The sequence below is a fragment of the Branchiostoma floridae genome, chromosome 8 (assembly GCF_000003815.2).
Source record: "Branchiostoma floridae strain S238N-H82 chromosome 8, Bfl_VNyyK, whole genome shotgun sequence".
Classification (NCBI taxonomy): Eukaryota; Metazoa; Chordata; class Leptocardii; order Amphioxiformes; family Branchiostomatidae; genus Branchiostoma; species Branchiostoma floridae.
In genome coordinates this window covers 15,311,544-15,338,405 of record NC_049986.1, presented here as the reverse complement: position 1 = coordinate 15,338,405, position 26,862 = coordinate 15,311,544, and the positions used below count along the sequence as shown (strand labels likewise).

The following is a 26,862-nucleotide window of genomic DNA, read 5'->3' as shown; positions in this document are numbered from 1 at the left end:
TATGTCCATCTGGTTTTCATCTAAACCGGAAGAGAATGCAAGAAATGGCTTTTTTCGATACTAAACCACGTGTGTATGCTGCTGGAAGAAAGGGGGAGTAACTGTAAGGGCATTTAGATAAAAATCGAATCGGAATTACCCCCCAAAACCAAAGACATTCACATATCACGAACAGCTGTAAAGCCAAGCCTCTACAATAGCCAAAGTAGCTACCCGCGTTTAGAAAAGAAAGAGAAATGCTGCTGATAGTCCAGGTAGCGCGCTGTAGAAGTCAGTCTAAAGAAGGGATGGGCAATGTCTTACTGAGATAGCGCGGTGTTCAACTTATAAATTCGCGATCAGGTTGGCCCAAAAGTAGCTTTTCCACCTTGGCGAGTAGGAGAACGGTAAATGAAATCACATTGACACCAAATTGTAGCACTCACAAAGGAAGGTGAGCTTAAGGGACGGGACCTATCACAGAACAAAATAAGAACTTTTACAAGGAGAGTTAGAATACTGCCCAGGTATCAATTTTTCATCACACCTGGCAAGAAATTCGCTTAAATATTACTATTTTGCGATCCGGATGTCCGAGTGTAGAAATTCGCGTCATGTAGACTTCGTTTGGGGTTTTATCCTTTCTTTTTCATAAAGGAGGGGGGGGGTGCAGAGTAGCGGGGATTCGTGTCCCTGTCCGATGGCCATGCTTAGTCTAAGTGTGGGTGTGTTTGCGGGGGGTGAGGGGGGGGGGGGGAAGAGAAGAAACAACACAGGTTTCGGTCAGAAAAATCGAAGTACGGGATACATATCGTTTAGTTGTATAGTCAGTTAAACCTACTTTCAAGCATACGATTTTGGGAGAAGCAGCATAGCAGAATACAACAAGAGTTAATATCGTGCCTGACACAGCATAGCGCGTCGTTTTGTCTTGTATTGGACGCTGTCCCTGACACTAGAACACAGACAGTACTCATTTTTCTTTGTTTTGCTGTTCTGTGGGTCATTGAAAGAGACACAACTTCGGCCTGACATCTAATATCTGTATTTGACGCTTACACAAGTGGTCCGCGAAAATAGGTTTACAATATAAGGGGTATTTCTATAGATTCTGTGCGTATGTGCTTGTCGGGAAATGCTTTATAGACGCCTTACACGATCCAGATAGCTTCCCAATATGTCTCCATCTTACTAATGCACTTTTTCTGGCATTTTCGTAACTCTAGATGATTGCAAATCCTTCTAATACAGGTAAAATAAAAATAAGAAGTAAATCAACCCCACGAAATATGGTCTCGTCCGTCACCATGGCAACGGATAGAGTTACGCAATGTAACGAACCCTCAAAAATCGTAGATTAAATCCTGGGTAATCATTGTTTTGAAATTTTTGCCCTAGCTCAAATCGTTGATTTTTAAGGAATATTTTTCATTTTTATTAAGGTCTCATTCCGGACTTTTGCTCTCTCATTGAAAACAACGTATTATTATGCAACTTTAATGGGCGAAAATCCAATAAAGAAACCGTTCTGCTGGAGATGTTTTAATTTCTATTACAAGAGCACTTATCCAGTAATCAATCAAAAAAATACCCTCAAAATCTGACCGATGGATCGATTTTTATAATATCTATAACTGCACAGAAAAACTATCCAGAAAGTGGGGCTTTCCTTCAGTGACCCGCTTACCGCATTACTCAGGACAAACAAACGTACACGTCCGAGAATCGCCCGAATGCCGAAACTTTTCCAACCGATCCTGTCAGAAATACACAACCTTTCATCTCAAATCCTTCGATATGACATGGGGGCGACAAAAGGCAATTTATCACCTACATAAACACACGATTTGGGGCCCCATTTATATTTTGGAAGGATCTACGTTTGAGTGTCCACCGGCGGAGTAATACCGGAACGAGACCTTCACCATGGCGAAAGTACACAAACCGGGAGGTTTCGAACGAAAGTTAACCAAAATTTACAAGGTATTTTGCAACCATTGTCTTTGATTTTGCGTTGTTGAGCTATTGTATCTCATGATTGGTTCATTATAGAGTTACGGAATATTAGATAAGGTCCAAAATGGAGAATCTAGGCGTAGGGTTTGAGTTGCTATGAGTATGAACGCTCATGTTACAGTGTAGTGACATTATTTTCGTTGGGTGGATGGGAGGGGGGGTCAAGGTGACACTTGTTGCTTTTAACACGTTAGCAGTTTCGTCGCTCACCCCAGAAGCTTAATAGGAGCATACTCATACGTAACACTAGATCGATCCCTCAAACTTTTCAATCATAAATCTGTGCTTTCTTCTGAAAGTTCAATATCTCATTTGGGATGCAATGATTTGCACCAAAATGTATCATATAATAAGATTCATGATCCATAAGCACATCATATATCCATGCGAACAGGATTTTCTGCTGGCTTGAAACTTGAAAGAATTTTGCATGATCTGAGAAGTAATTTGCCAATTTTGTTCTTTCACTTTCAGTGCTGCTGACCCATTGAATATGACATCAGCCTTGGGTGATAGAAAACCTACTGCGAAAGATCAAGGAATTGCTGACTAGATCAGATCGCAGAAAGAACCATGTCTTCTCCTGACAATGTGGATGGTGCAGAAGAGGGAAGTGTGCCCATAAATGGACAAAAGGATGATGACAGCAGTCAGGAGGCTCAAGAGAACAGTAAAGGAAGCACAGATGTAGCTGACGATGTTGAAACTAAAAGCAGAGAGGATGACACAATCACAGAAAATTCATTGGTACCCAAAGATGATGGCACTGAGGTTAAAGAAACATTGGCAACCAATGATTTACCAAGTGATACAGCACAGGAAGCTATTGTTCAGACCGAGGAACAGGTGAGAGAGAAGATGCCGTCTTCTTCCACACCTGCAGCCTCTGAAACAGACTCTACAAAGTTAGAGAAACATGTAGAAGAGAAACCAAAACCCTCTGAAGACGAGGAAAAGGCAAAAGTTTCAGATGCTGGTGGAGAAACAAGAACTGCTGCTAGTGATAACGTAGGTGGAGAAGAAAAACACAATATACCAGGTGATGGAGATGAAGGAAAATCAACTGAAGAAATGAGTAATAAAGAAACAGAACAAGAGAACGTTGCCACTGTAGAAAGAACTAACATTACAGCACAAGATAACAACATTGATGAGACTGCAGTAACCAGTGATGATGTTGTAGAGAAGACAAAAGATGACAATGCAAAAGCAGAAGTGGACATTCAACAAAACACAGTCAAACAAGAAGAGGTTGTCATAGCCGAATCTGGGCAAGCAAAGGACCAACAAGAGGCCGAACAAGCCATAAGTCAAACCATTAGTGAAACTATTTCTGAACATTTAGACTCTGCCAGGGGACCAGCTAATGTGGAAGTGCAGGAACCATCTGAAGAGCAAAAAACTTATATTGAAGGTCAATCAGATGTTGAGAAAGGAACTACGGCAATAACAAGTGAAACTGCCACAGCAAAAGAAGCTGAAAGTCAACCAGAGTCTGCAAATGCAGAAGACAAAGAAACTACTGAAAAACCTGAAGTAGACTCAGATAATAGGGAGGTAATGTCCAAGCCTGATACAAGTACTTCAGAGGAGAGAAAAACAGATGACCAACCGGAGGTATCTCAACGACCACAGACAGGTGAAAATGAACAGAAAGAAGCAGATGAAAAATCTGTTTCCCCAACAACAGTTGGTAGCGAAGAGCTCGTAAATGTAGCTGACAACCAGTCGTGCCCACAGACAAGCGATGCAAACAACTTTCTCTCCCCATCTCAGAGCTTTCCCCCGCAGAGTGTCAGCCCTCGGTTAGAGTCTGGCCTGGACACAGCGTTACCGGACGATCCCCAAACTGGTCGAGCAGAGTCTGCCATGACAGATAGCAGCTTTTTCTCAGTGACTCCCTTCGACATGAGACCGTACGTTCCCACCCCCACTCCGGACATCATACAAGACTACAAGATCCCCACCCCAGAGGTGGCCACCACCCCTGCCCTGAGTGAAGAGATGAGTCGACAGCTCAGAAGGAGTTCAGAAATGCTGTCGTCTAGGGAAAGTGAACGGGCGGCGCTGGACAGTCAAGGTGCCAGGAACTTTGATCTGACTGGAGAGGGTATTGATGAAGAAGAAGAGGAGGTGGAGATAACAGAGGGACAGGTTGGTTGTCACAGAGTGTAATTTCTTTACACTAGGTTATCATAGTCATCTTTAAGTAATTGTTGTGTTCAATATGGATCCTTTACAAAATGAAATCTATCTCATAGGCTATAAAAAGTCATATTTTAAATTAGTCTCTGAGTTATGTAGGGAAACATTTTGTGTCATGTTTCATCTGTATTAAACTTCTGCAGGTTAGTATTTCTTTCTAACAATGTGTATATATCATTTAAGTCTGTTCTTCCTGATCATACTTATTTGTAAAGCATATTTACAGGTTAATATGGAAGAACATTTAGCAACACCTACAAGTACCACTGTCCTCTGTGAAATAGTATTTTTTTTAAACGTGCGACATTGTAGTATTTATCTTCTCTTTTTTCAGCACAATGTGTCTCCTGAGCCATCAGAGGTGTTCACGACAGCGGTGAGTGAGGAGACGATACAGGAAGCCATGGGGAGGCAGCACCAGCAGGTGGGGGAGGGGGTGCTGGGCATGTGGGGACACCTGTCGAAAGAACCGTTTGGAGACGTTATCGGGACCAAGTCTCTGGAGCAGTAAGTTCATTTACTCTCACCAATAATCAGGCTTCCAGTTCCAGGGTACTCCATCTCTAGACCTGAAGGGAATGTATGGTGGTTTTTCGCTTAGCAATGCAAATATCAGTACATGTACTCAAGATTGAATCATTCTTGATTTGACGTCAAAATGTGTTTAGATGGAAAATGGGTTTTTCAAGTTGTAATCAGCAAGTTACATTAGCTGATAAGTATGCTCTTTTATTCAAAGGCAAAGCCTTTTTCAAAGGAAACTCAGTCTGGGGGCTGGTAATAGTAGTGGCTCAAAAAGGCAAAACATCACAGCCACAGTACTAGCCCTTGACTATTAACCTCTGCCTGGAGAATAGTCTGTTGAAGAATAATGTAATTTTACCTCAGCTTGGGAATTTTTATTTATACATGTAGGTTCAATCATGTGTGACATAAACAGGTGGTTTTGACAACTCTGAGTGCTGAAATCTTAAAATTCTTACCCTTTCAGTTACTACCGGGGAATCCAATGTGCCAAGGACGGGAAGTTTGAAGACGCTCTCGTGGATTTTTCCAAAGCCATTAACCTCCGACCACAAGATGCAGATGCTTACGTACAGCGGGGTGAAATCTACTTATGGATGTGCGACTTCCAGTCCGCCATCTTAAACTACAAGAAAGCCTGCACCATCAGAATTAACTCTTCAGAGCTATACTCCAGGCTTGCCTTTATTTACTATTTCCAGGTAAGCTAATGTGTACATGTCTCCCAGAACTATAGCAGAATCCCTTATGATGTTCTGTTTTGGATTTGGATTACACTACTATTGTATCACTGTTAAGTAATGCTGTGAATTTTTGCAGGGTCAGACATTTTTCGACCAACAGTTGTATGCAGAGGCACTGGAATCTTTCACCAGAGCAGCTGAGATCAGACCAGATGTCATAGGCTACCACACCAGAAGGTACAGACAAAATATCATCATTCCTGTCTCATAGTGTTGGATAACATTCACAGGTGCTTTGATTTTGTCTTCAAGAAATGGAATCTTGAGGAAATGAAAGGGGGTGATGGTAAAAAAAGTTTTGCTTACATGTAAGAACATGTATGCCCCCTCATACACTTATCCGTGGTTCGCAGAGAGTTTGGTGGGCTGGACTATGAAGAAATGGATTGATTTGGAATAGCCTTAATATTTTTGAACTGTGTAACTTTTGAACATTTAGATTGACAGTACAATTAGTAGTTATTACAGATTTTTAAATTTTTGTTGATAATAACCCTTGCTCCTAACCCCATGTCAGTGTTGCATGTCTGGCTGCCCTGCATCGCTATGGGGAGTGTTTGGCACTTGTCAATCAAAGACTGGAGGAGGAACGTGACAATGCTGACCTGTACATCATGAGAGCAAGGCTGCACGAGCTCTTCAGAAATGTAAGACTTAAGGAAAATTCTTTTCTCTTTCTTCTCCTTTTGAGATAGAGTAATGCCTCTAGTACTTTCCTTTAAAACTGCAGGTTGGAAGTATCAACATTAAGTTAGACCAGCAAAGTTTGTACCCTGCAAACTTGTGGTGTCTGCTTGTGTCACATGTGATCACCAACTCACTTTCACTCATGTACTTGTACATACTATGCAAATTACTGGTAATGCAAGCCAATGTTTCCTTATTCATGCTGCTTGAGTAACAGTTACTAAGCTAACCAGGTAAGCAGTAATTGTAACTGGCAATACAATTTGTGGCTGACTTTCTGTCACCTTAAATTGCTGTGTAAGCCAGGTATTAAGAGGTGATTGAAATCAATACATACACTTAATTTTGTGCCTTTTAAAAAACTTTATATGATAGTCAAGTCAAGGCAACTTTATTGCTCTACGATTGCATCAGGTACAATGTATGGCAAATAACACTCATTACTAACAACCACAAGCTATCTACACTAGTAGTGTACTAATCTAACATTATTACTTAATACAAAATATAGCAGCATAGTGCGTTCCATAACTTTTATTAAATAGATTCCACTTTTGAAATAGGTAGACACATATTATGTTTCATTAGTATTGTGTTAGCTTATTCTCTCTTACATATACCACATCATCTTTTCAACACCTTTTCCATCCTGCAGTCCACACTGTGTTACTATGATGTGAAGGATGCCCTGTCTCTGGATCCGGAGCAGCCTGAGGCCCAGGCTATGTTGGCAAAGCTGGAAAGGAAGGCTGAGGACTATCACAACCACGCCTGTCAGCTGTCAATCAACGGCAAGAGCAACGAGGCCCTGCAGAAAATCTCCATGGCGATTGAGACTAACCCGTCCATCCCAGAGTTCCATGTCCTAAGGTTTGTGTCTTCAAACAAGTGCAGTGCTGTCTCCAGGACCTTCCGTCTCAGGATGGAATTTTGCTTGTTGAAATAAATTTCACTGAGTCCATCGAAAAAATCTGACCTTCGTGACACAAAATTGATGAAAAGTTATTTTGCCTAGGCTTAAAATGACAGATTTAACATAGCAAACTGACAAGATGACCTCCCAAACAATGAGTGAAACAGAAAAAAATGAAAGCTGGAAGCAGCCCTCAACACATATTTCAAGATATTCTTTTGTTTCCTTCATCTCAGTCTGTATTTCACCTGATTGCGTAGAACTAGAACATGGTCCCAGTCCTGATTCTATACCTAAAATTCCTTTTACCTTAGCCATTCTCTTTTTTCCTTACCTGTTTCACTATTACAACTCCAGAGGTGCGACTCATCGTCGTCTGGGAGACTTCAACTCCGCCATCGATGACTACCTCCTGGCACTGGACAAGACTGACCACAATGAGCAGGACCCCACGTACATGGAGGGCCAGCGACAACTGCTCCTGACGTACAATGACTTTGCTGTGGAGTGTTTCCAGAAGGGGTTCTATGACGAGGCTATAATTCTGTTGAACAAGGCTATCAAAGGAGAAAAGAGGGAGAAAGGCCTGTATATCAACAGAGGAGGTGAGACAAATAGACAAAAGTTTATGTTTCATTTGCCCAAAGTTTAAATGACTTTTTTCTATGCATTTTCACTTCCAGCAATGGAATTCTTTAATCAGTGGCTCTATTTTTCTGTGTTGACCACTGCTTGATGCCATGACTGTGAAAAGTAACAAGCATATGAATATGAAAATCTCATTTATTGAAACATCTTACTTGCCCGGTAGGGCAAGCGGGGTAGGACATGTGCTTGCCCGATTTCACTTGCCTGTGACAATACAGCCATTAGACTTCAATCCTGAATGGAGGTTGTTGCTATTTATTTCTTCTGTGCTATTTCAAAAGTTGTTGCTTTGTCTCTTTTGTTCTAGATTGTTTCTTCAGACAAGGGGATCTCCATTTTGCCTTGGCCGACTATCACCAGGCCCTGGAGCTGGACCCTGAGGACTGGGCAGTCAGGTCCAGGATAGCCGTGGTTCACAGCGAGTTTGGTGTGCTGGACTATGAAGAAAGGAACTACCAGGTATGTGAATAACTACTACATGTACTAGTACTAGGCTGGTAATAAATGACTGTATGACAAAGATTTTCATTCACAACCAAGGAGTTACAGTGACCGCATATCACCTTCTTCAGTCTGTGAATGGTTTGTTTCCATTCTTAAAAAGTAAAATCAAGGTTTTTCCTTTTAACATATAGACAACTGACTTTGACATACAATGTTAAGTTCTATATCACTCTGAGCCTTTTATAAGATAAAAGAATATTCTATACCATTATTATTCTGAAAAAGATGAGAATATGACATTACATTCTGGAAAGTGCTGTTGCAAAACAAGCTAGATTTGTTTGACTATGTTTCTTTCATTGCCCTGCAGGAGTCAGAGACCCGTTTCAGTCTTGCCATTCAGAACAACCCGAAGGTCGCCCGTTTCTACGTCTACAGGGCACGGGCCAGGTACATGATGGAGGTGAGAACTTTGCATCTCTCTGGCTTCCTAAGGAAGTGAAGCCCTGTTTTTGGAATATCTGTCTGTCTGTGTATGTTTCTGCAGTGCATTTTCTGTACGTTCTGGCAGAGGGGGCAAAGTTAGCCTGATTAAATCTCACTTATAGCCAGCCTCTTATAGCAGCCTGCCCAACATCTGACTGGCCTTTGAGAAGGGGCCAGTTACAGCCCTGGACAGCAGACACAGACTATAGGGCATCTCTGCTATCTTTGATATGGTCTTGCCAAGATTCAATACACAAATACTAATTGTGTACTCTGCTGGTCCATTCCATCAGAACATACGCGGGGCGCGAGAAGACATCCTGATGTCGCTGCACCTGGATCCCAGCAGCGACGAGATACTGTCCATCCTGTCACGCCTGTTCCCGGGGAAGAGCGTGGGGGAGGTGATGAAGAGCAAAGCTGCGAAAGCCGCCAAGCTGACGCTGGACCAGATGCTGTACATGGCTGCAGCTCCGTCACACAGACTGCCTCCTGTGGACAGGTAGATCTTTCTTTCATCTCACTTTGTTTACTTCTTAGCCCCTTATACAAGGATTACCAGCAGTTGTGCTTTCAAAAATAGGTAAAGCAATCAATCAATGTAAAGTCTACCTTTCAAATAGATTAGTAGTAGTTGCACTTGCAAGTAAAACGCGAACAGTTGCAAACAAAGATGTCTCAGACATATGTTGGAGCAAATCTGAAATTTAAAATAAATATTTTAAGATTTTGCTTTTTTCTGAAATTGTCATTTCAATCAAAAAAGGAAGCCATCTTGACACAGACATGTTCAGCTACATAATCATAAAAGAAATTGTCTGATAACATCCTTTTGACAAGTGAAGACTCATCTGTGTTGGTAGAATCCATATTTGAACAGTTTTGAGCTAAGTTGTTCCAACACAAGGAAAACACTCAACATGAATTTTTGGTCAATCTCGTTGACCTTCATCCTTTGACGTGTTGTTTTGGTTCCCTTCAACAGAAGCCACTCTGCTCCTGAGCTGTCTCTGGCTGTGGACTCCTCAGAAGACATGACAGACAAGGGTACACAGGTGTCTGAAGAACCTTATGTGATAAAAGATATGCCAAAGAAGAAGAAGGCCACCATCAAAGGCCCCTTCCCTGCATCAAAAGCCAAGAGGCCCCCCATCCTTCCAGACCTGAAAATGTGCATGGAAGAGAGAGACTTTCACTTGCAGATTGCAAAGGGCAAGAAGAAGGTATGATATCATATTCATGGTTTTACGATGTACAGAAAGCTGTAAATTTTTTTTTGTAATTTCATTTTGAATCTTTAAGGTAAAAGGATGTTTTGACATTGTGCTAAGTTTACAATTAAAATGGGAGTAATACAGTCTTCACAGCGTCATCATTTCTGAGGTCACTCTGAAAATTGAACCACCATGCAAAGCAGTGCAATAGCACTGAGTTGGACAACCCTGGGTAATAATGACAGAAATAAAATAAATGAACATCTCAAAATTTAGAGTAGATTTGAGATTTTAGGTACACACGTACAACTGTCTTACTAGTATATTGATGTAAACTTCCTTGATCGGTACATAACTGTAATGTACAATACAATGTAAAAATATCATATTGGACTGTTTTCTTTTTTCCAGATAACTATTGGACTGAAGAAAGTCTTGAAGGAAAGGAAGCCCCTGAAGTACAAGGGTGCCCGTTTAAGACGTCTTCCCCCTCCAACAAGGACCAAGAGTGCAGAGAGCGATGAACCTTCCGTGTCCCAGTGGAGAAATATCCAGCCCAAAGTCGGCCTGGGTCTACTAGATGGATAAAAAACACAAGAACAGCTAATTGACTTAAAAGTTGTTTTAAAGAGATTGGTTTTGTACAGTTGTATAGGCCCAAAACTACAAACAAATGCCAGTAGTGCCATAATTTGAATGGCAATTGTTAGGTCCTCCAGAGCTGCTACAGTAAAGGATGAGGGCACTATTAGCATTCAATATTCTGATGAACAATAATATATACTAGTGTTTCCCTGCTACTTATAATTTCCAACAAGCAGAAGACAGATTATTTGAGTGTTTGAAAATGTAGAATAATTTTTGCACTTTCCTAATCATATATGTGGTATGCCATTAATACCTCAACTATCACAATTAGTGGGACACAAAATTGACATATCATTTTGTTGATGTAACTAATATTATGTACATGACTGTTGAATAGCACTAAGTGTCCAATTATCTTTTATGATGTGAATATTTCTGGCTTTAAGCCTTGTGCTGGTAAGAATTTTAAGTTACAGCATGTAACATACATGTATGACTGTATATTGTTATATATTGTGTATGTCTGATATTAGCTACCATGTTGTCATTGTCAGATACTTTCAAATGGCCACTGGCTGTTGCTTTCATTGAATAAAACTCTAACTTTCCCTATACTACGAGTATTCTGTTTTAACATTAGACAATTACTTACTTTGTAAAGTCATCTCACAGTCTTTCCAGAGACACATTTTACAAAACATTCCTAAAATCACCATAGCTTTATTTCATGGGTTTGATTGACCAGGCCAGGGTAGCCAGACATCACTCAAAGGCTGCTAAAAAGGCTAGCCCTGGTAGCAAGTACAGACTGAGGATCTCCTTAAATTACATGAACATGAACTCGTCTATTAAAAGACTGAGAGATAGGTTTTACGTTAAGTCCATGTTGTGGATACTGACATTGCTTATTTTTGTAATAATCAATCCTTAAGTACTATCATTAGTTAATCATATGCTGCAGCATACTTTGAATTACATTACATGATCAATTCTGCATCAATAAATGGTTGAATGAATGATTTTCAAAGCAACATTTTGATAAATTACAAGTATATTACCTTTCCATTGATAATCACAAAAGGACTGCAACTTATTATGTTACGTGACCAATTCAAAATCAATAAAATAATTAAAATCTTAAAGCAATATTTGGATATATCATAAACCTTTCGTATGGAGCAGCTTTTCTTCCCAAATCCTAGATATTGCAACAGACCTAAGAATCTGTTCGTTACAGTAACACATCAGTAGTTCCTGTATTGATTCCAAAATACTGACAGTTGAATAGAGTTCATACGTAGCAGCACAATTTAGATAATCTACACCCATCTTCACATTGTCTTGGCATCATCACGGTACAGCTTGTACAACACCAAAAGTGTAAGTGCCTAGTCTTTAGCCATCTAACTTTCTTCCATACATTTTTAGATAGAAGGCCCTGTTGACATTAGATTTTACCAGGTTAAAACATTAAGCACTTGTAGTTCAGAATCATGTAATGTTTCTGACTACATGTACATTCTTTCCCTTTTGTTACAGTTGGCAACTAGAATTGTGTGGTCACTTATAATGTATGTAAATCTCTCTTATATATCTCGCGTTCAAAATGAAAATAATCATCAGAATAGCAACATCTTTGTTCCCTCCTTTGTTCCATTGCTAGTTATCTATACATTGAGATTTCCTTACAGTTGATCAATTTTCGTTGATGATATTTTTGATCATGAAGTACTGAGACATATTTCTGTTACCAAATACATTCATTTTCTCTACCCAAAATCATCAAAATCTAAACAGAAAAAAAGCAAGTGGACTTCATACCACCTTAAAAACTATCCTTTCCTTTTACCTCTAAAGAGCAGCTAAGAATTCCGTCGACTTCATGTGACATTGCACCTTGTTCAAAAAATCAAGACATTAAGTATCATTTGATAGTCCTCAACTAATGTCTAAACATAGAAAACAACATCTTATGTATGAAAATTTAAACTATTTTCAGCAAATTTTCACTACATCTAGTATGTCATTATCATTCTGACAATAATCATCTATGAATGAAGTGCACATATGATGCGGTAGGAAGATATGAATACAATCTGAATGATTCTGTTAATACATCATTCCTTCAAGAAATAGTGCAAATCTGCAACATACAGTCAGTCTACAGAGTAGTGTGTGCCTGAGATAAACACACTCGGAAAGTCCTGTGCAACAAGAAGAGAAGTAACTTAACTCTATAATGTAACGGCAGTGCAGCTAACATCAACTGCAGCTTAACATATCATACACTGTTGTATCATTTCTTTAAAGAATTAAGTGTATTGAAGTTTTGACTTTCCTATATAAAGGTTGTCATGTCTAACAATCAGATGTATTTTTCTTAAGACTCATTGTAAAAGTCAAACATCTGCTCCTCAATTGATACTAGTTTCACTCCCTCAAGATTCTTGAATCAACCTCACATTAAATCATTAGCATGTCTTGCTAGTTAGTATCACTCATGTACAAGCTTTAATCATTCTATCTTCTATCAAAAATCTGGTTGAATCATCTTAAATATTGACACAACTTTTCTGTGCTGCTTTTCTTTCTTTCTCATATTTTTACCAAGTATTCACATGTATCTACAAATCTACACTGTACAATCTGAAGTGCTATTGCCATACTGGAGTAGCAACATATCAGGTATTGCATTGGTACTGCATTGCTTTAAATTAAACTGCGCACATCCAAACAAATGGAATGGTTGTTTATACATCTATTAGGCTCAGCAGCAAATTTGAAATTTGGTCTCATCTACCAAAGAATGTAATAAGAATTTGGATCCCTGAAGAAATAAGATATGATACTAACCTAAGAAGTTGACAATGATGTCAACCAACAAATCTTGCAAGTAAAGAGCAGCAATCATTCAACATCGGACATAAGCATGCAGCTACACCAAACCAAATGTCCATAGCAAAGTAGAAAATCTAGAAAGTTTGCAACAACGCAGTAATCATTTCTTCATTCATCTTCCTACTCATCTTAAATTACCTTTAATAAAATAGCTTGCTCATCAGCTAACTCACTCACTTAGTAAACTCTCTACTAGCTGCACAAATATAAGATTTTTTTTAAAAGCTTCAAATGATTATGACAAAAAACTTGAACAATAGTTAAAAAAGCTGCTCTTGAAAGAGAAAACGCAAGCATATAAAATCTAGAACTGAAGTGGTGTTTCCCAATTGCTCAATTCATATACTGGGTGCACTGTTAATCAACCACACCAGATTGCACCTTTTTTGTTTACAGAGATTGCTTCTTGCACAAAATATGCTTTACGCTGATGCGTGATCATACGATAGAGTGGCACATTAAAATTGATATTCAAAGGGGAGGAGTTTTGTTATGCTTCACACATATTATGGTACATGTAACTAGCGTTACTGTGCTTTTGTAATTGATTCAATATGATGACACATGAAACTCTCAGACATGGTTTCCGACATGCACCTCTGCCTCCACCACCACAATGTTCTGATGTGGTTCTGAGCTTCTGTCTTCAGAATTCTCCCTCCGTGGAACACAACTGTGGGCAGGAACAGGCCTTCCCAGAATCCTCAGGGCTGACAGTCTGGCTTGCTGGTACACAGTCAGGCAGTTGAACCCAAGCAGCCTAAAGAGCACACAGAAACAAACTTTCATTTAAAAGCAGTCATTTTTTCTTTGGATTCATTAAATTTTGTCTCTAGTAACACTGATAAATTGCCAGACAGTATGACCCAATGGTATTTCTAATTAAGCATGTAAAAAAACACACAAAGACCATTTTTTTAAACAAGATGATTCTTTCATAACCTGTGGAATCAAAACTCAAAAAGTGTACTTCACCATAGAGCTGACATTTCCCTAGTGTAGTCTTAGAATTTCAATCTGCTTTTCATCTTTATCACAATCTATAGTCTACATCAATTACTCAAAGCACCTCAAAGTAACCTTCATTAAGACTACTTACTTCAAACAGATGTACTCCAGAAGTACAACTCCTCCAATCCCGAGAATCTTTGGCACGGGAGACGCAAAGCTTCGGAAAATCAGGTACACAATGAACGGTCCAGCGGACATGACCACCAGGATGAAGCTGAAGATGAGCCACTGGCGGACTGTCACCGCGGAGGGGAGCCACACACTGCCCTCCCGCAGCTGGTACTGTTACAGGACAAAATGACAGGTTTGACACAGAGATTATGTACATTCATGACTCATCTGTGAATAGTTTCATCAGGTTGGTATGTCACTGAATAAAGAGACTTCAAAATAAAGCTGTGGTTGTGTCTCTTTTTATTCATTCATAACTCATCTCATCTTTTTTCAAGGATGCTGAAATTACAGTGTGTCAACTTTACTTTTTACACTTACATTGTAATTGTAAAAGTTATTGGTGTCTGATGATGGCTTGAGCTAGAACCAGGGGTAACTTTATTATGTAACCTTTATTGCTCTTACCTTCTCTTTGCAAACCTTGCATCTTGGTGCAGACCCACTGCCCATAGACTGGAGAAAGTGGGGGAAAATGTAAAATTACAGCAACAAACATTTGGCCTTGCAACTTGCAACCGGGCATATAATGATGCTTTTCACACGTCTATAGAACATGACCAAGTCTCTATATTGCATTAAGTCATTGCAGATGACGAATGAATATGTGAGTAATACATTCCAATTTCTTGATAACAAACATACTACACACAAATTCGGTATGATAGCCTTGAAAAGATGTCTTCTAACAAGAAACACCTGTTCCACTATACCTTCCATTGTATTGGAGAACCTTAATACGGTAAATAAATAAATAAAATGTACAGTTTGTTGACTCACCTCAGCGAGCCATCTCTTCAGACAGTCATGGTGAACAGCAGACACATCTCCCTTACAGTTACATGGCTGGATCATCTCACCAGCGTCTGTTTTGTCCGGATCATAGCAGATCCAACACTCGCGAGGCTCGGACTCCTCGGTTTCCTCATTCTGGGCGCTATCGTCGGTGGCGTGGTATTTGGGGATGTTACGGTGGTGTAGGAGGCTGTCTGTCTCAGTGGGCTACATGAGGAGAATGATAGGAAAAAAGTTCAAGGAAAACGAATCTTAGATTGAAATTTGAGAACCAAGAAATTGGATAAAGACATTTTCAGGGAGGACATTTCATTACCTCAACTTGCTCCAAGTCCCGTTTCTTCAGCAGTTGTTTTGGGTTCAGGATCCAGAGCTGCTCAGGGCTAGAGGTGGACAAAAAGTTGATTTTTTTTAATATTATATTTGGCATTAAGGCTTTCAATTCAACAAAGACAATGGTTCAGATGACAAACACTTATAGAATTATACTGCCTTTCTGTAAAGCACTTTAGCTTAAATTCATTGTGCTCTGCTTTATAAACATTCAATCATTTCTAATCATAACCTTGACCAGGAAAGAAAACTAGGGTTTCATCTACTTTAAGTACTTTTAAGATATTTTTGCTTTGTGTATGGATTTGGTCACACAGATATCCAGGGCACTAAACTTAGTATTCTTAAGTCTAGGAATGAATGAAAAACCTGAGAAAGGTTTTTGTTTTATTATATTAGCCATGATTGCAATAAGAAGGGCTGGGGTCCTTACCTGGTGACGTTCCAGAGCACACAGGGGAACCACAGCACCACCCCCAGCTCCACAATGCGGAATGTCAGGGTGTAGTAGTTGTTACTCACCAGGGGAACACTGGGCGCAGGAAGAGGAGGACACAACAGGGTTATGGATAAAAGCTCAAAATGTTATAATATAAACCTAATGTCGCAGTCTCTTGCTGGGCACGTGAAGCCAAAAGGTTAGGTGTGACAAGTCATTCGAATCAGGGTAATCTAACCAGCTGCTGCTGCACTACATACCTGAGAAGCCGGTATGTTACACATGTACGCTGAAGGGCAATTACAGTGGCTACACAGATACAGATACAGAAGCTGGTGTGTTGCGCCAAAGGCTGATACATATACCAGCTACGTGCATGTAGACAGGGCTATTACAGAGAAGTCTGCCTCCCACCTGTCCTTCCATATCTTGCCCATCATGTCCATGATGAGCAGCAGGGCTGTGAAGAGCTGCAGGCCGGCCTGGAACACCAGCCCCAGGCGAGACATGTGCAGCTGGGTCAGGTTCAGGGAGTTGTTACGGCTCGCAAACGCACCATGCACCTACCAGAACAACGAGCAAGTCATGATCAGTGTAATATAGTAGTAACCACCTGCTGTTGCACTGCATACCTGAGAAGCCGATGTGTTGGACGGAAGGGCAGTTATAACTATAGGCTATACAGATACAGAAAGAGAAGCTAGTGTATTGTAACAAAGGGTGATACTATCAGCACCATGCACCTGCGATACAGAACAACGATCAAGTGAAAAAAAAATGCAGAAAAGTCTCCAGTGGCAAATTGCAAGATGTTTTTATTAAAGCAAAAGATGTTCAAATCACCCATTCAAAATTCTAGGTATTGTAAAAATTGAAATCCAATATCACATCTTACTTTGTTTTATCTGTCGATATTTTGGAATTTAGACTTTTAATCAATTGCAAGTACATGTAACTGCGAGATACATGTACATGAAAACTTCAGCACTAATTAGCGCCCCCTAATAGCAGCTGTCAGTACAGCAGCATAGCAAACCAATACTTTTCTATTGAAGGCCATACTGTACTTGGTGTCTACTAATAACAGCATAAGGTGATTTGGGCTTATATCATGTGAGATTGTCTCACCTTGAAAAACATCTCCACACCATAGATGAGGAAGAAGATGAGGACCAGAATCATCAGCATGCCAAAACAGCACTGGAATATGCTGACCAGGTACTCCTGTTGTGAAAGAACAACAGACTATCAATAGTAATACAGTAGATGACTGTATGCATTCTACGAAATTCTAAGAATTTTATACAGATTCTTCAAATCAAAAGATGGATCAAATTCCTTTATTCCTTTGCATATTACAAGCTACTGACAACATGAAAAACACCAACCAGAACTTTAAGTTACAAGAACGAAAGGGGTAAAGATCTGAGAACAAAAACTACATAGTTTTGGCAAAGATTTGCAGTCTCCTAGTCCTGCAAAGAGTTAGTGGCATTCACATATTAAAGGTAAGCCTCTTTAAAAAATTTCAATAAGAGGAAGGCAAAAAAAATTTTTTTCGAAAATGGCTAACAAGACCTCCTTAATCAAAATGTATCAGTACTTATTTGACTCCATGCATACCAACACATCAAATGCAACGCTAGTTCACCTTTATCCGCAGGGTAACCTATATCCATTGTTTTAAAAAATGGAGTATTTAGGGATATGAGGTTGATAGGCAATGGTTTCAAATTGTAAAATTTTAAAATATAGCAGCTATCCCTTAACACCCTGCATTTCAAAACAATGGAAATTGGTTACTACATGAATAAAGGTGAACTAGCATTACGAGCCCCTACATGTACCTCCATAGAATGGTCCACAACTTCTGACAGCACAAACTGCATGATGAGAAGAATGTACACGAAGGCGTTGAACACGACAAAGGCTGCGAAGGACTTGGTCAGGAACCGTGGGCGGTCGCATGGAACATCCTTCACATGGAATGTCTGTAAAATTAAATAAAAACATCAACATTAGATACTTTGTACTGTTGCATACAAACATCAACTTTAAAACAGTGATTTTTGAGTACCTAAGGTTGACTTGTAACATGTTCACAAGTGCTGCTACGGACAGAATCTGATGCAGAATCAGTATTATGTAAGTAGGGGATAAAATCACATGTTTTAGACAGTAGCCATTTCTGGTCATTCTATAGACAATAAATGTTGACAGCCGTTTTTGTGAAAGGGATCTGCTGTCTAAACGTATCTAAAAAGTGTTATTTTATCACCATTTACACCCTCCCGAGTTTAAGTACGAGCTATCCTCTGCGAGGTGAAAGGTACTAATTACACACATACATGTAGCTGGCTATACAGAAGCACAAACGAGACAGAGATCAATACGTTGCACAGTGAATGCAACACTTCCAAAGTCCTAGAAGACTCCAAAAGATAATGACATTCAAGTGTGTTAAAAAAACCTTAGTGCATGTTCTACTGACCTCAGCCCAGACACAGACGACCAGTGAACTCCCGGTGATGAGAAGTGGGTAGTACGCACTCATGAGGTTCAGGGCCCACTGGATGGGAATGTACTCCTGAAACACAAAAACAAAAATGTCAGTCATGGCAAACATTTATTTTACATGTCCATTTCTGATTTTAAAGAAGTGAAAACCAAGGATGTCTCTTGGACCTGTCCTTCCATCTTATGATGGAATTTCTTTTGTTGGGACAAAACTTTCATCTTGTCCAACTGAAAAAAAATCAACTTCAAGACACGAAATTAAATTATTTTTGTAAAGCTCAAACCGACAGATTTATCAGCAAAAATTAACAACATTGGCTTGCAAACAAAGATAAAATGGCACAAAAAAATGTTCATTAAAACTGGAGAAAGCCTTCCTACGAACATTTTTCTTGACATTGCACTTCATCACTTGTAATCCTACTTAAGTTTGTTAAAACAGCACCAGTAAGAACAATTTACAAGAGATTTGGTTCAGTGAAAACCAAGTATGTGTAATGGCATGTTACTACTTAGGAACAAACTTGTTTGCCTAAAAGGTGTACAGATTTTCCACTTCCTTAAAAGCTGCACACTATTGAGGTAGCCTTTTGAACCAAATCTGTAGTTACAGGGTTAGGTAACAGGGAGATGGTTAAAGATGGAGGCAAACTCAAACTTTCACACAAAACTAAATTTTAGCATACAGATATACATGCCATTAAAATTCTGTGAGTGTGTTCTGCAATATGTGATTTGTGACTCAGAGACTGTATCTTTAAGTTGGTCAGATTGAAGGTTGTTGATATTTTTTCTGCAAACTCTGCTAGCCCTGAACAAACATGATGCACCCTATGCAGAATATTATTCTACCAACTTGAAGCAACTATGTTCAAATCAAAAGTATCTTAACCTCCTTGTTTAAACTTAGGTTTGTTGACTTTGCCTGCAGCAGATATCACGAGGTAAGGATAAATATTTTCTGACTGTCTGGATTACGGGGCAAATGTAAACAACATCGAACTTTGAGCAGCTAGTGATCCATTCCTGAACCAGAAAGTTAAGGGTTTCAATCCCACCTTTCTAATATTATTGATGCACCTAATGTAACAGTTCTTCTTCTTCATCTTTTGTTTGAGGCTACCAACTTCAACTTGCTAAAGACTTTGTAGCCTATATACCGACTGTAAGGTTTGATCCACTCACACCACACTTATTGAAGGTCCTCTACTCTTTTCAATAAGTGTGGTGGGTTCTTTTTCGTGCTTGCGGTGTGGTTCTTCCCAAACACAGGACCTCCATTTAATGTCCTATCCAAGGGACGGCCCTAGCTGAAGCTAGGTACAAACTACTTTTTCACCTGAGTGAAGTGAGGAAAGTCGTGTAAAGTGCCTTTCCCAAGGACACAAGATCGGTGGCAAAGCAGGGCTCGACCTCAGGACCTCTTGGGCCTGAGCCCAACACTCTGCCGATTGCGACACATGATTAATGTTTAATGGTACCCTACTACAAAGGCTTGTATTCCTTGCAATTGGACATTGTAAACTGCGGGCTACTGTCTTATAAGAACTATAACAAATACAGTACTGCAATTTTTCCCTGTGATCTAAACTTGTGACTTTTTGTAATACTTTACATAAATTACATAATGTTTGTCTTCCTTTCTTGATGTGATCTATCTAAGAGTTACTTATAGTATACGGTTGAAATAAACCCTTTCATTTTGGGTTACTCATTTTGGGTATCAACACAAAATCAACCCTTTGAAATCCCTAGCATTGCAGGAATGTGTAGGAAAATTCCAACTACAATGAAAACATTTAAAAGACTCCAGTCAACAATGTCATTACCTACTGGTAATGGAGGAAAAGGCAGGACAATAACAAACTTATTGAATTGTCCAAGGCTAATAAGATTAATTAAAAGCACTTTTCTTTGTAACATGAGCCCAATCTTTGTACTTGTAGTAAAAAAGTGTAGTTAGGGAACGAGGCTCTCAGTCTCATTAGGCAAACTAATTTTGTTTGAGCCAAACACAAATTTTCTTCACAAATACCTGTGCAGTAAAGTATGCAGCCCTGGAGGCGGCTGCCAGCAGTGTGAGTAAGTACAGCATCTTCTGTGTGGTCATCTTACAGGCTTTAAACAGGGACGGCTCCTTCTGACGCTGGAACTCCGACCGCACACACAGGACCTTAAAAACAACATCAAACAAGGCAATCAGAGATGGCAGACTTCACCCCATTACACACACTGCTTTCCACTTGGCATACATGTTCATAACACATTTCAAACTTAACTGTGTATCTGGTAACAGGTTGAAATGTGGTGGGGCTTTTAAATTTTTGTGAGTTGGAAGGCAGGACATCAAGTCATTTATAAGACATGCTACTAGTATATGAAGACCTGAAAAGAGCCAACATCACTTGGGGACAGGCAGAGTTCACTGCAACCAACAGAGGTCAATGCAAACTTGCTGCCCAATATGCCTTACGGCACGGGAGGACCTAAGGTCTCAGGTAAGGACTAGTATATATCTGACAAATGAAGAAGTCTTACCAGCTGTGTACTTGACACCAGGACGAGAAAGTAGAAGACGAAGCCGAAGCCAATGAAGTAACTCATGTTACTCTCATCACAGGCCTCCCCTGTAAACTGTACCTAATAACAGTGGATAAAATTCATACAATTTCGTTTCATGCAGGAAAAGAATGTTGAATGACTTAAATATGGCATACATGTACAGACAGGTAACGTTATACCATTTACCATACATTGTGCTTTTTCTTAGTTTTGGTCAAGTATAATTCTAATATCCTTGAAAAGTGTGCTACTGTCCTGTAAAACTTTAATCTCTGTTTTTCTCAATTCACATTCAAATGAAAGACAATTGCTTCTCCCACACTTGAGGTTGTTACAATCCCCATAGACTAATTGTGCTGGCTGAAAAATAGCGACAGTGAGAATAATTGTCAAGACGAGTTTAACCACCATTGGGTATCATTTGCCCGTGCAGTTCCAAGAGGAATCCGTTCCCCTACTATGGTCTCACTTTCAGTCTCAGCCCTAGCCACATTATTCACTCAGATTTACTCTTGCCATTGTCTAAATCATCAATCACCCCTCAGAAAGCTGGTGGAGGCAAGCATTGATACACCAACACTGTAACAATATCAAATCAGTTTTGCTTACATCACAGATACACCTCCCCTCATAGCAGACGCCATGTTCAGAGCAGTTGTCCCTGCACTCCTCTGCCTCGGTAAGTCCCATCATCAAAGTAGTCAAGTTCAACAACTTCCCCAGGATACTCTCCATCAGTTACTCTTGGCTTTTCTTACAATGTTCATTCGTCTAAAATGTGTGAGAACTATTGCAGCTGCAGTGTCTTAATGGTGGTCCCAGTTTTTGCTGACTGCTGCTGGTTCTTTATTCTTCACATTTTGAAAAACTGCACATCTGGAAGAAAAAGGGTAAAATTAGACCAAATTTGGATATCATACACTTTATGCTAAGGCCATATCTCACAATTGAGAAGAATACTTTATACCAATGAATATACCGGAACAGTCTGTCTTTCATCGCTGTGAGAAGTTATCAAAATACTTGCCAGATCTCTAACAGAAAACATCAAGTTGTACATGTGTCTGTACACTAAGAAATCAAAAGGCCATCTTTTCTGCCTCTTAAGGATAAAAATAAACTCTTACAGTTTCGTTAGAAATGATCCAAGTTTATGACGTTCCAGGCATGGGGGCCAGAGCATCCTATGCAAAATCTCTATCACCACACTAGTAGACATGGTAACTCAATCAAGAAGAAATCAACGTTGGCTGTACAAAACTCCCTCACACATATATGCACACACCTGCTTTTGTTGGAACTCTACAAATAGTTTTTCATCAATACAACACAAACAACAGTCCAAATCACAATTTGAAACTAAGCACTGTCTTCAACACATACCTTGTAATGCATGCCTACATTCACATGACCATGTATCATTACCAAACAAAGGCGTGACCAGGATCACTGAACCTTTGTACACGTGTACATGCACTGGGAACTTTGTTAACAATGACGCAGTGCCGAAATCCTCTGGGAGAAAAAAACAACTTTTGGAAAAGTGCCAAAACTAACAAAGATGCCCAAACAGATATTATATTAGGCTCGAAATTCCACTAGACAGCAATTGCGCGATCAAACAGTGACCAAAATTAGATTTGTTTGACCTTTTATTTCATGATTGGACCATGATGTGAAAGTATGATTCAAAAGACAGCAAAACATAAGAAAGGTAAAAAAAAAAGTGCTTTTTATCTGTGACATTTGTTGAGCAATCTGACAAATTTTTGGTCACTCAGCAGTCACAGCACGGTCACAGTCTCTAGCTGAAAGGAGGTGTTTACAATAGTGACAACCTATCAAACGACATAACCTACAAATGAAGTGTGAAAAACAACTTTTGGGAACATACCAAAGCAAATGATGAAAAAAATATAACAGACAGACAAAACACTTCTCCCAGGAATGTTTTCATACATAGTCTACTTCATGATCATCACAGTTGAAAGTCTCTAACAATTGATGACACAGTAACATACTTAAGTGTAGTTACATGTAGTAAAAAGTATGGTTGCCTCACTCTTTATCAACTTGACCACACCTGTTTCTAAAGGATCAGGCGCCAAACCATATCCTTGGACATTGGACTATTGCGTCATGTTATTGTTTAACTTTAAAGGAGGCGTCTGAGAAGTTTGTCTTATCCTCCATGCAGATCCCTTTAAACCTTGTGATGTACATGTAACTTGTAAGTTGACATACAAGTCGACTAGAAACCAATCTAAGTCTAAACTTAACTGCGCATTGCCCAGTCACAGGGTAATGTCACATGTGTGTACAGAAGTGTTGTAATCTGGTTACTGGGTCATCAGAGTACATTGTACCTTTGACTTACATAAGAGTAGAAAGTTTGGTTCAAAGTTCATGGCTATCAAATGTTCAACGTTTGACCGGTCATCCAAACTTCGGCTGTTTTCAAAGTTTTATATCAGTTTATGGCACGGGTCCAAATGTCCAATAGAAATCACTAATACTATTAGTAATAGCATGGATGCCAGCCAGTCTAGCTTTAGTCCGCTCTCTCGGACGCTTCTGCACCCAATGGGTGCAAGTTAAAAGAGCTCATTTTGTGACATTACCAGATGGACATGATCACGAGATAGATAGAATCTGCGCAGGTCCAGCCTTTTTTTATGGATCATGAAGAGAGCATACTACAGCTGAAAAGGCTGGCATCCAGGCTAGAAATCACTGTGTCATCTTGACATGTACTTTGTACACTGTTAGATTGCATACCTTGGGGACATGAAGTAAGACAGAGCAATTCAAGGTGCTGTATGTGAGTGATCAATTATCAAGCAGATGTTGAACTGCAACTACAAGATTTTTTTCTGCAGACCCTTGGCACACCTGTTCAGAGATAAATAGAGCCTTTATGGAAATACCACTCCAAATCCCTGCCTTGTCCCTTGAGAAAACAAATTAAAGCTTAAACTTACAGCAGCTAAGACTTATGTCTGGCAATGATTTACATGCAAACAATGGGATGTTTCTCTTTGGCTATCAAACGTCTGCTAACAATGGGCCCTCCCTGGGATGGGGTCTGCATACACTTTACATTATGCAAAGTATAATCAGCCATTCTGAATAACCACCTTGATCCAGGTCAGTGCATTCTACCAAGCAGATATAGCTAAGGAGGTCCAAAGTACTACCTGAATAAATCAGATTCTATCATCTAAAAACTTGGGAAAGAAGCATTCAGGCCTGTGGAATTCGAAGTCTTGACACTCTTGCAAATCCTAATTCTGCTGCTCCCAGAGCTTCTCCAATATGATCTTGATACACCATAGCATAATGGATTCCTGAATTTAACATAACAGCAAAGAAAGTACATCATTCCCAAATTTAGAGCACTCAGATGGTAACCCCCCATGCAGGGTCCCTGGGATGTGGAGGCAAACAAAGACCACAGATTTTTTGTACCCCACCCTCTCCGGAAATCAATTGTGTAGACCCTACACCAGCATTTATATCTTCCCCTATGACTTTTCACATGGGAATCATTATAGAAGACATAACTTTGAAAAGAAATATATGGCATTGCATGTGTTATATTACAAGCAGAGCTAAGATGGCAGACGCCATCCCCTTCATCATACCCATAACGTTACAACTGCTTTGTGATGCTTTCAATCTCATAGACAAATTTGTAGCACTGAGGATTTGTGCCAACTAGTGATAAGAAATAATTACAAATACATTTTAATGTTCCAAGAGACACACTGTTAAATACAGATAGAGACTCATAGACAAACCAGTCCAATTACAAATCACCTCCCTTGGGGCAAAAATGTGTACACATGCACCCTACTCAGTCCAGGAAAACACTGGCCCTGTGGGAATCTTATCTAAATTTAATCTGATCCTATGGGCGACAACAACATTCATCAGACAAGACAATTATGAAACAGAGCATATATGAGGGTCTGCATGCTCTTTTCCGTAAGGCGTAGGCAGGCCTTTTTAATTCCCGTAATTCGTAGGGTAAGCTATTTTATTTCACGTAATTCGTAGTGAGGATGGAAAATTTACCGTAAAGCGTAGCCAGTGTATTTCACGTAAGGCGTAATCTAGCCTAAAAATTTCACGTAAAGCGTAATTAAGCCTAAAAATTACCCGTAAAGCGTAGCTGGCCTCCCAAATTTCGTAAGTCGAAACGTAGTCTACCAGTTAATTTAGTCCTTCAAAACACAGGAAATTGCGTTTCAGAGGATCAAGATTTCAAAATTTCGCCGGACTTCACTTCACTTGCGACTCCTTTCACCTTCGGTCATCGACATGGTAAAAATATGGTATATACCCTCAAAAATCTTCTTTTTTTGCAAATAGAAATGTCATTGAAGTTAGCTTAGTCTGCCAGCAAAATTTGCCCATCAGAATGCAGGAAATATCATTTTAGAGGGTCAAGATTTCAAAATTTCCATGGTCCTCCTTGTGCCGCCTCGCGCCTTTGGAGCTCGAAATTCTGAAAATATGTTGGGGATGTATGTCAACCTCAAAGATCTGTTTTGCTAATAGAAATTTGCCAATCAAAATGCACAAAATATCGTTTTATAGAGGGTCAAGATTTCAAAATTTAGCCGGATCTCCTTTGCCACTCTATTCACCTTCGGTCATCGACTTCGTAAAAAATATGCATCATGGCTGGGGGATGTGACGTGTCAACCTCAAACACATTTTTTACTGATAGAAATGTAATTTCACTTATAATTAGTTTTCTATAATAGCCAAAAAAACTGGCGTTTCAGGGGGGCAGGATTTCAAAATTTTCCCGGACTTTCCTTCAGCGCTCGACGTGGCAAAAATAAGTTGGCTGGCGTCACCCTCATAAGCTTACGCTGAACCCCTGGGACTCTTTAATTAGAAATGCCATTTAACTTAGCTTTGTGTGCCAGCGAAAATTTCCCTTCAAAATGCAGGGAGTAGTGTTTCAGAGCCAAAATTTCAATCTTTCTTGCGGAGCACGACCCCGCCTCTGTCGAGTGTTGCCAGCCTTCCAGAATTTAGCGTAAACCGTTGTCAGCCTGTCTGAATTTAGCGTAAAACGTTGCCTGCCTTCGTGAATTTAACGTAAAGCGTTGTCGACCGTCCCGAATAATTTAGCGTAAAGCGTTGTCAGGACCCCCCATGCAGACCCTCATATATATGGCTGCATCATTATAATGAATGAACCACTTTACACTTAGTCCAACATGTACATAATATAGATAACAAAGAATCATGTGATGTGAGATGATCCTTACATTCCCGATGCCGTGGGTACGACCTTGATGTGACCCAGATGTCCACCAATTTTCCAAGATGGAAGGCTAGAAGAACAGATACGATTTAATACAGCACCATCAAACCTTTCGTCATTCATTCTGGTTGTACATATTGCACAATGGCTGACTCACCACCACGAAGCCTACCTACGCAGGCGTCATAAGGCACGAAAACGCAGGATTTGTCGCGATCTAGCGACTGGGAATGCTCTAAAGGACATCTGGTCGCCTTACCGTCGATTCCAGCTCCAAACTGCTCTTCTAAATAGGGAATCTTACAGGGCGATCAGGGCGATGACGGCCAACCAGTGAGCATCGCCTCACGTAGGCATGATCAGGACTCAGAGCTGCGGTCACTTCCGTGTCAGCTGATCACAAG

The 26,862-nt window shown here is 39.8% G+C and overlaps 2 protein-coding genes across 6 annotated transcripts in view; one reads left to right on the top strand and one right to left on the bottom strand.

The window, feature by feature from the left end:
• The window catches only part of LOC118421451 (tetratricopeptide repeat protein 16-like), a 17,403-nt gene extending 3,976 nt beyond the window's left edge, over positions 1-13,427 (top strand). The window contains exons 1-13 of one of the 4 annotated variants that reach the window (XM_035828746.1): positions 1,898-1,962; positions 2,470-4,149; positions 4,535-4,707; positions 5,192-5,426; positions 5,545-5,645; positions 5,986-6,115; positions 6,811-7,025; positions 7,426-7,673; positions 8,024-8,175; positions 8,531-8,623; positions 8,940-9,148; positions 9,632-9,869; positions 10,272-13,427. In XM_035828746.1, coding sequence (XP_035684639.1) covers positions 2,569-4,149; positions 4,535-4,707; positions 5,192-5,426; positions 5,545-5,645; positions 5,986-6,115; positions 6,811-7,025; positions 7,426-7,673; positions 8,024-8,175; positions 8,531-8,623; positions 8,940-9,148; positions 9,632-9,869; positions 10,272-10,448 — 3,552 coding nt within the window. In that variant the 5' untranslated portion in view covers positions 1,898-1,962; positions 2,470-2,568 and the 3' untranslated portion in view covers positions 10,449-13,427. Of the gene's footprint in view, positions 1-1,897; positions 1,963-2,463; positions 4,150-4,534; positions 4,708-5,191; positions 5,427-5,544; positions 5,646-5,985; positions 6,116-6,810; positions 7,026-7,425; positions 7,674-8,023; positions 8,176-8,530; positions 8,624-8,939; positions 9,149-9,631; positions 9,870-10,271 lie in introns of those variants that run through there. The other 3 variants (XM_035828744.1, XM_035828748.1, XM_035828747.1) reach the window with 3 other exon arrangements.
• LOC118421453 lies at positions 11,153-26,862 on the bottom strand. 2 transcript variants are annotated; one of them, XM_035828751.1, is made up of 14 exons: positions 26,718-26,862; positions 21,784-22,050; positions 21,151-21,252; positions 20,648-20,785; positions 18,587-18,682; positions 17,943-18,086; positions 17,224-17,319; positions 16,510-16,658; positions 16,090-16,188; positions 15,640-15,706; positions 15,309-15,530; positions 14,937-14,984; positions 14,446-14,639; positions 11,153-14,106 (listed from the first exon to the last, which is right to left on the bottom strand). In XM_035828751.1, exons 2-14 carry the CDS (start codon positions 21,907-21,909, stop codon positions 13,920-13,922), a joined length of 1,668 nt encoding a protein of 555 aa, XP_035684644.1. In that variant the 5' UTR covers positions 21,910-22,050; positions 26,718-26,862; the 3' UTR covers positions 11,153-13,919. The 2 variants fall into 2 exon arrangements, with proteins under 2 accessions (XP_035684644.1, XP_035684645.1); XM_035828752.1 differs by lacking the exon at positions 26,718-26,862 and adding an exon at positions 26,463-26,567.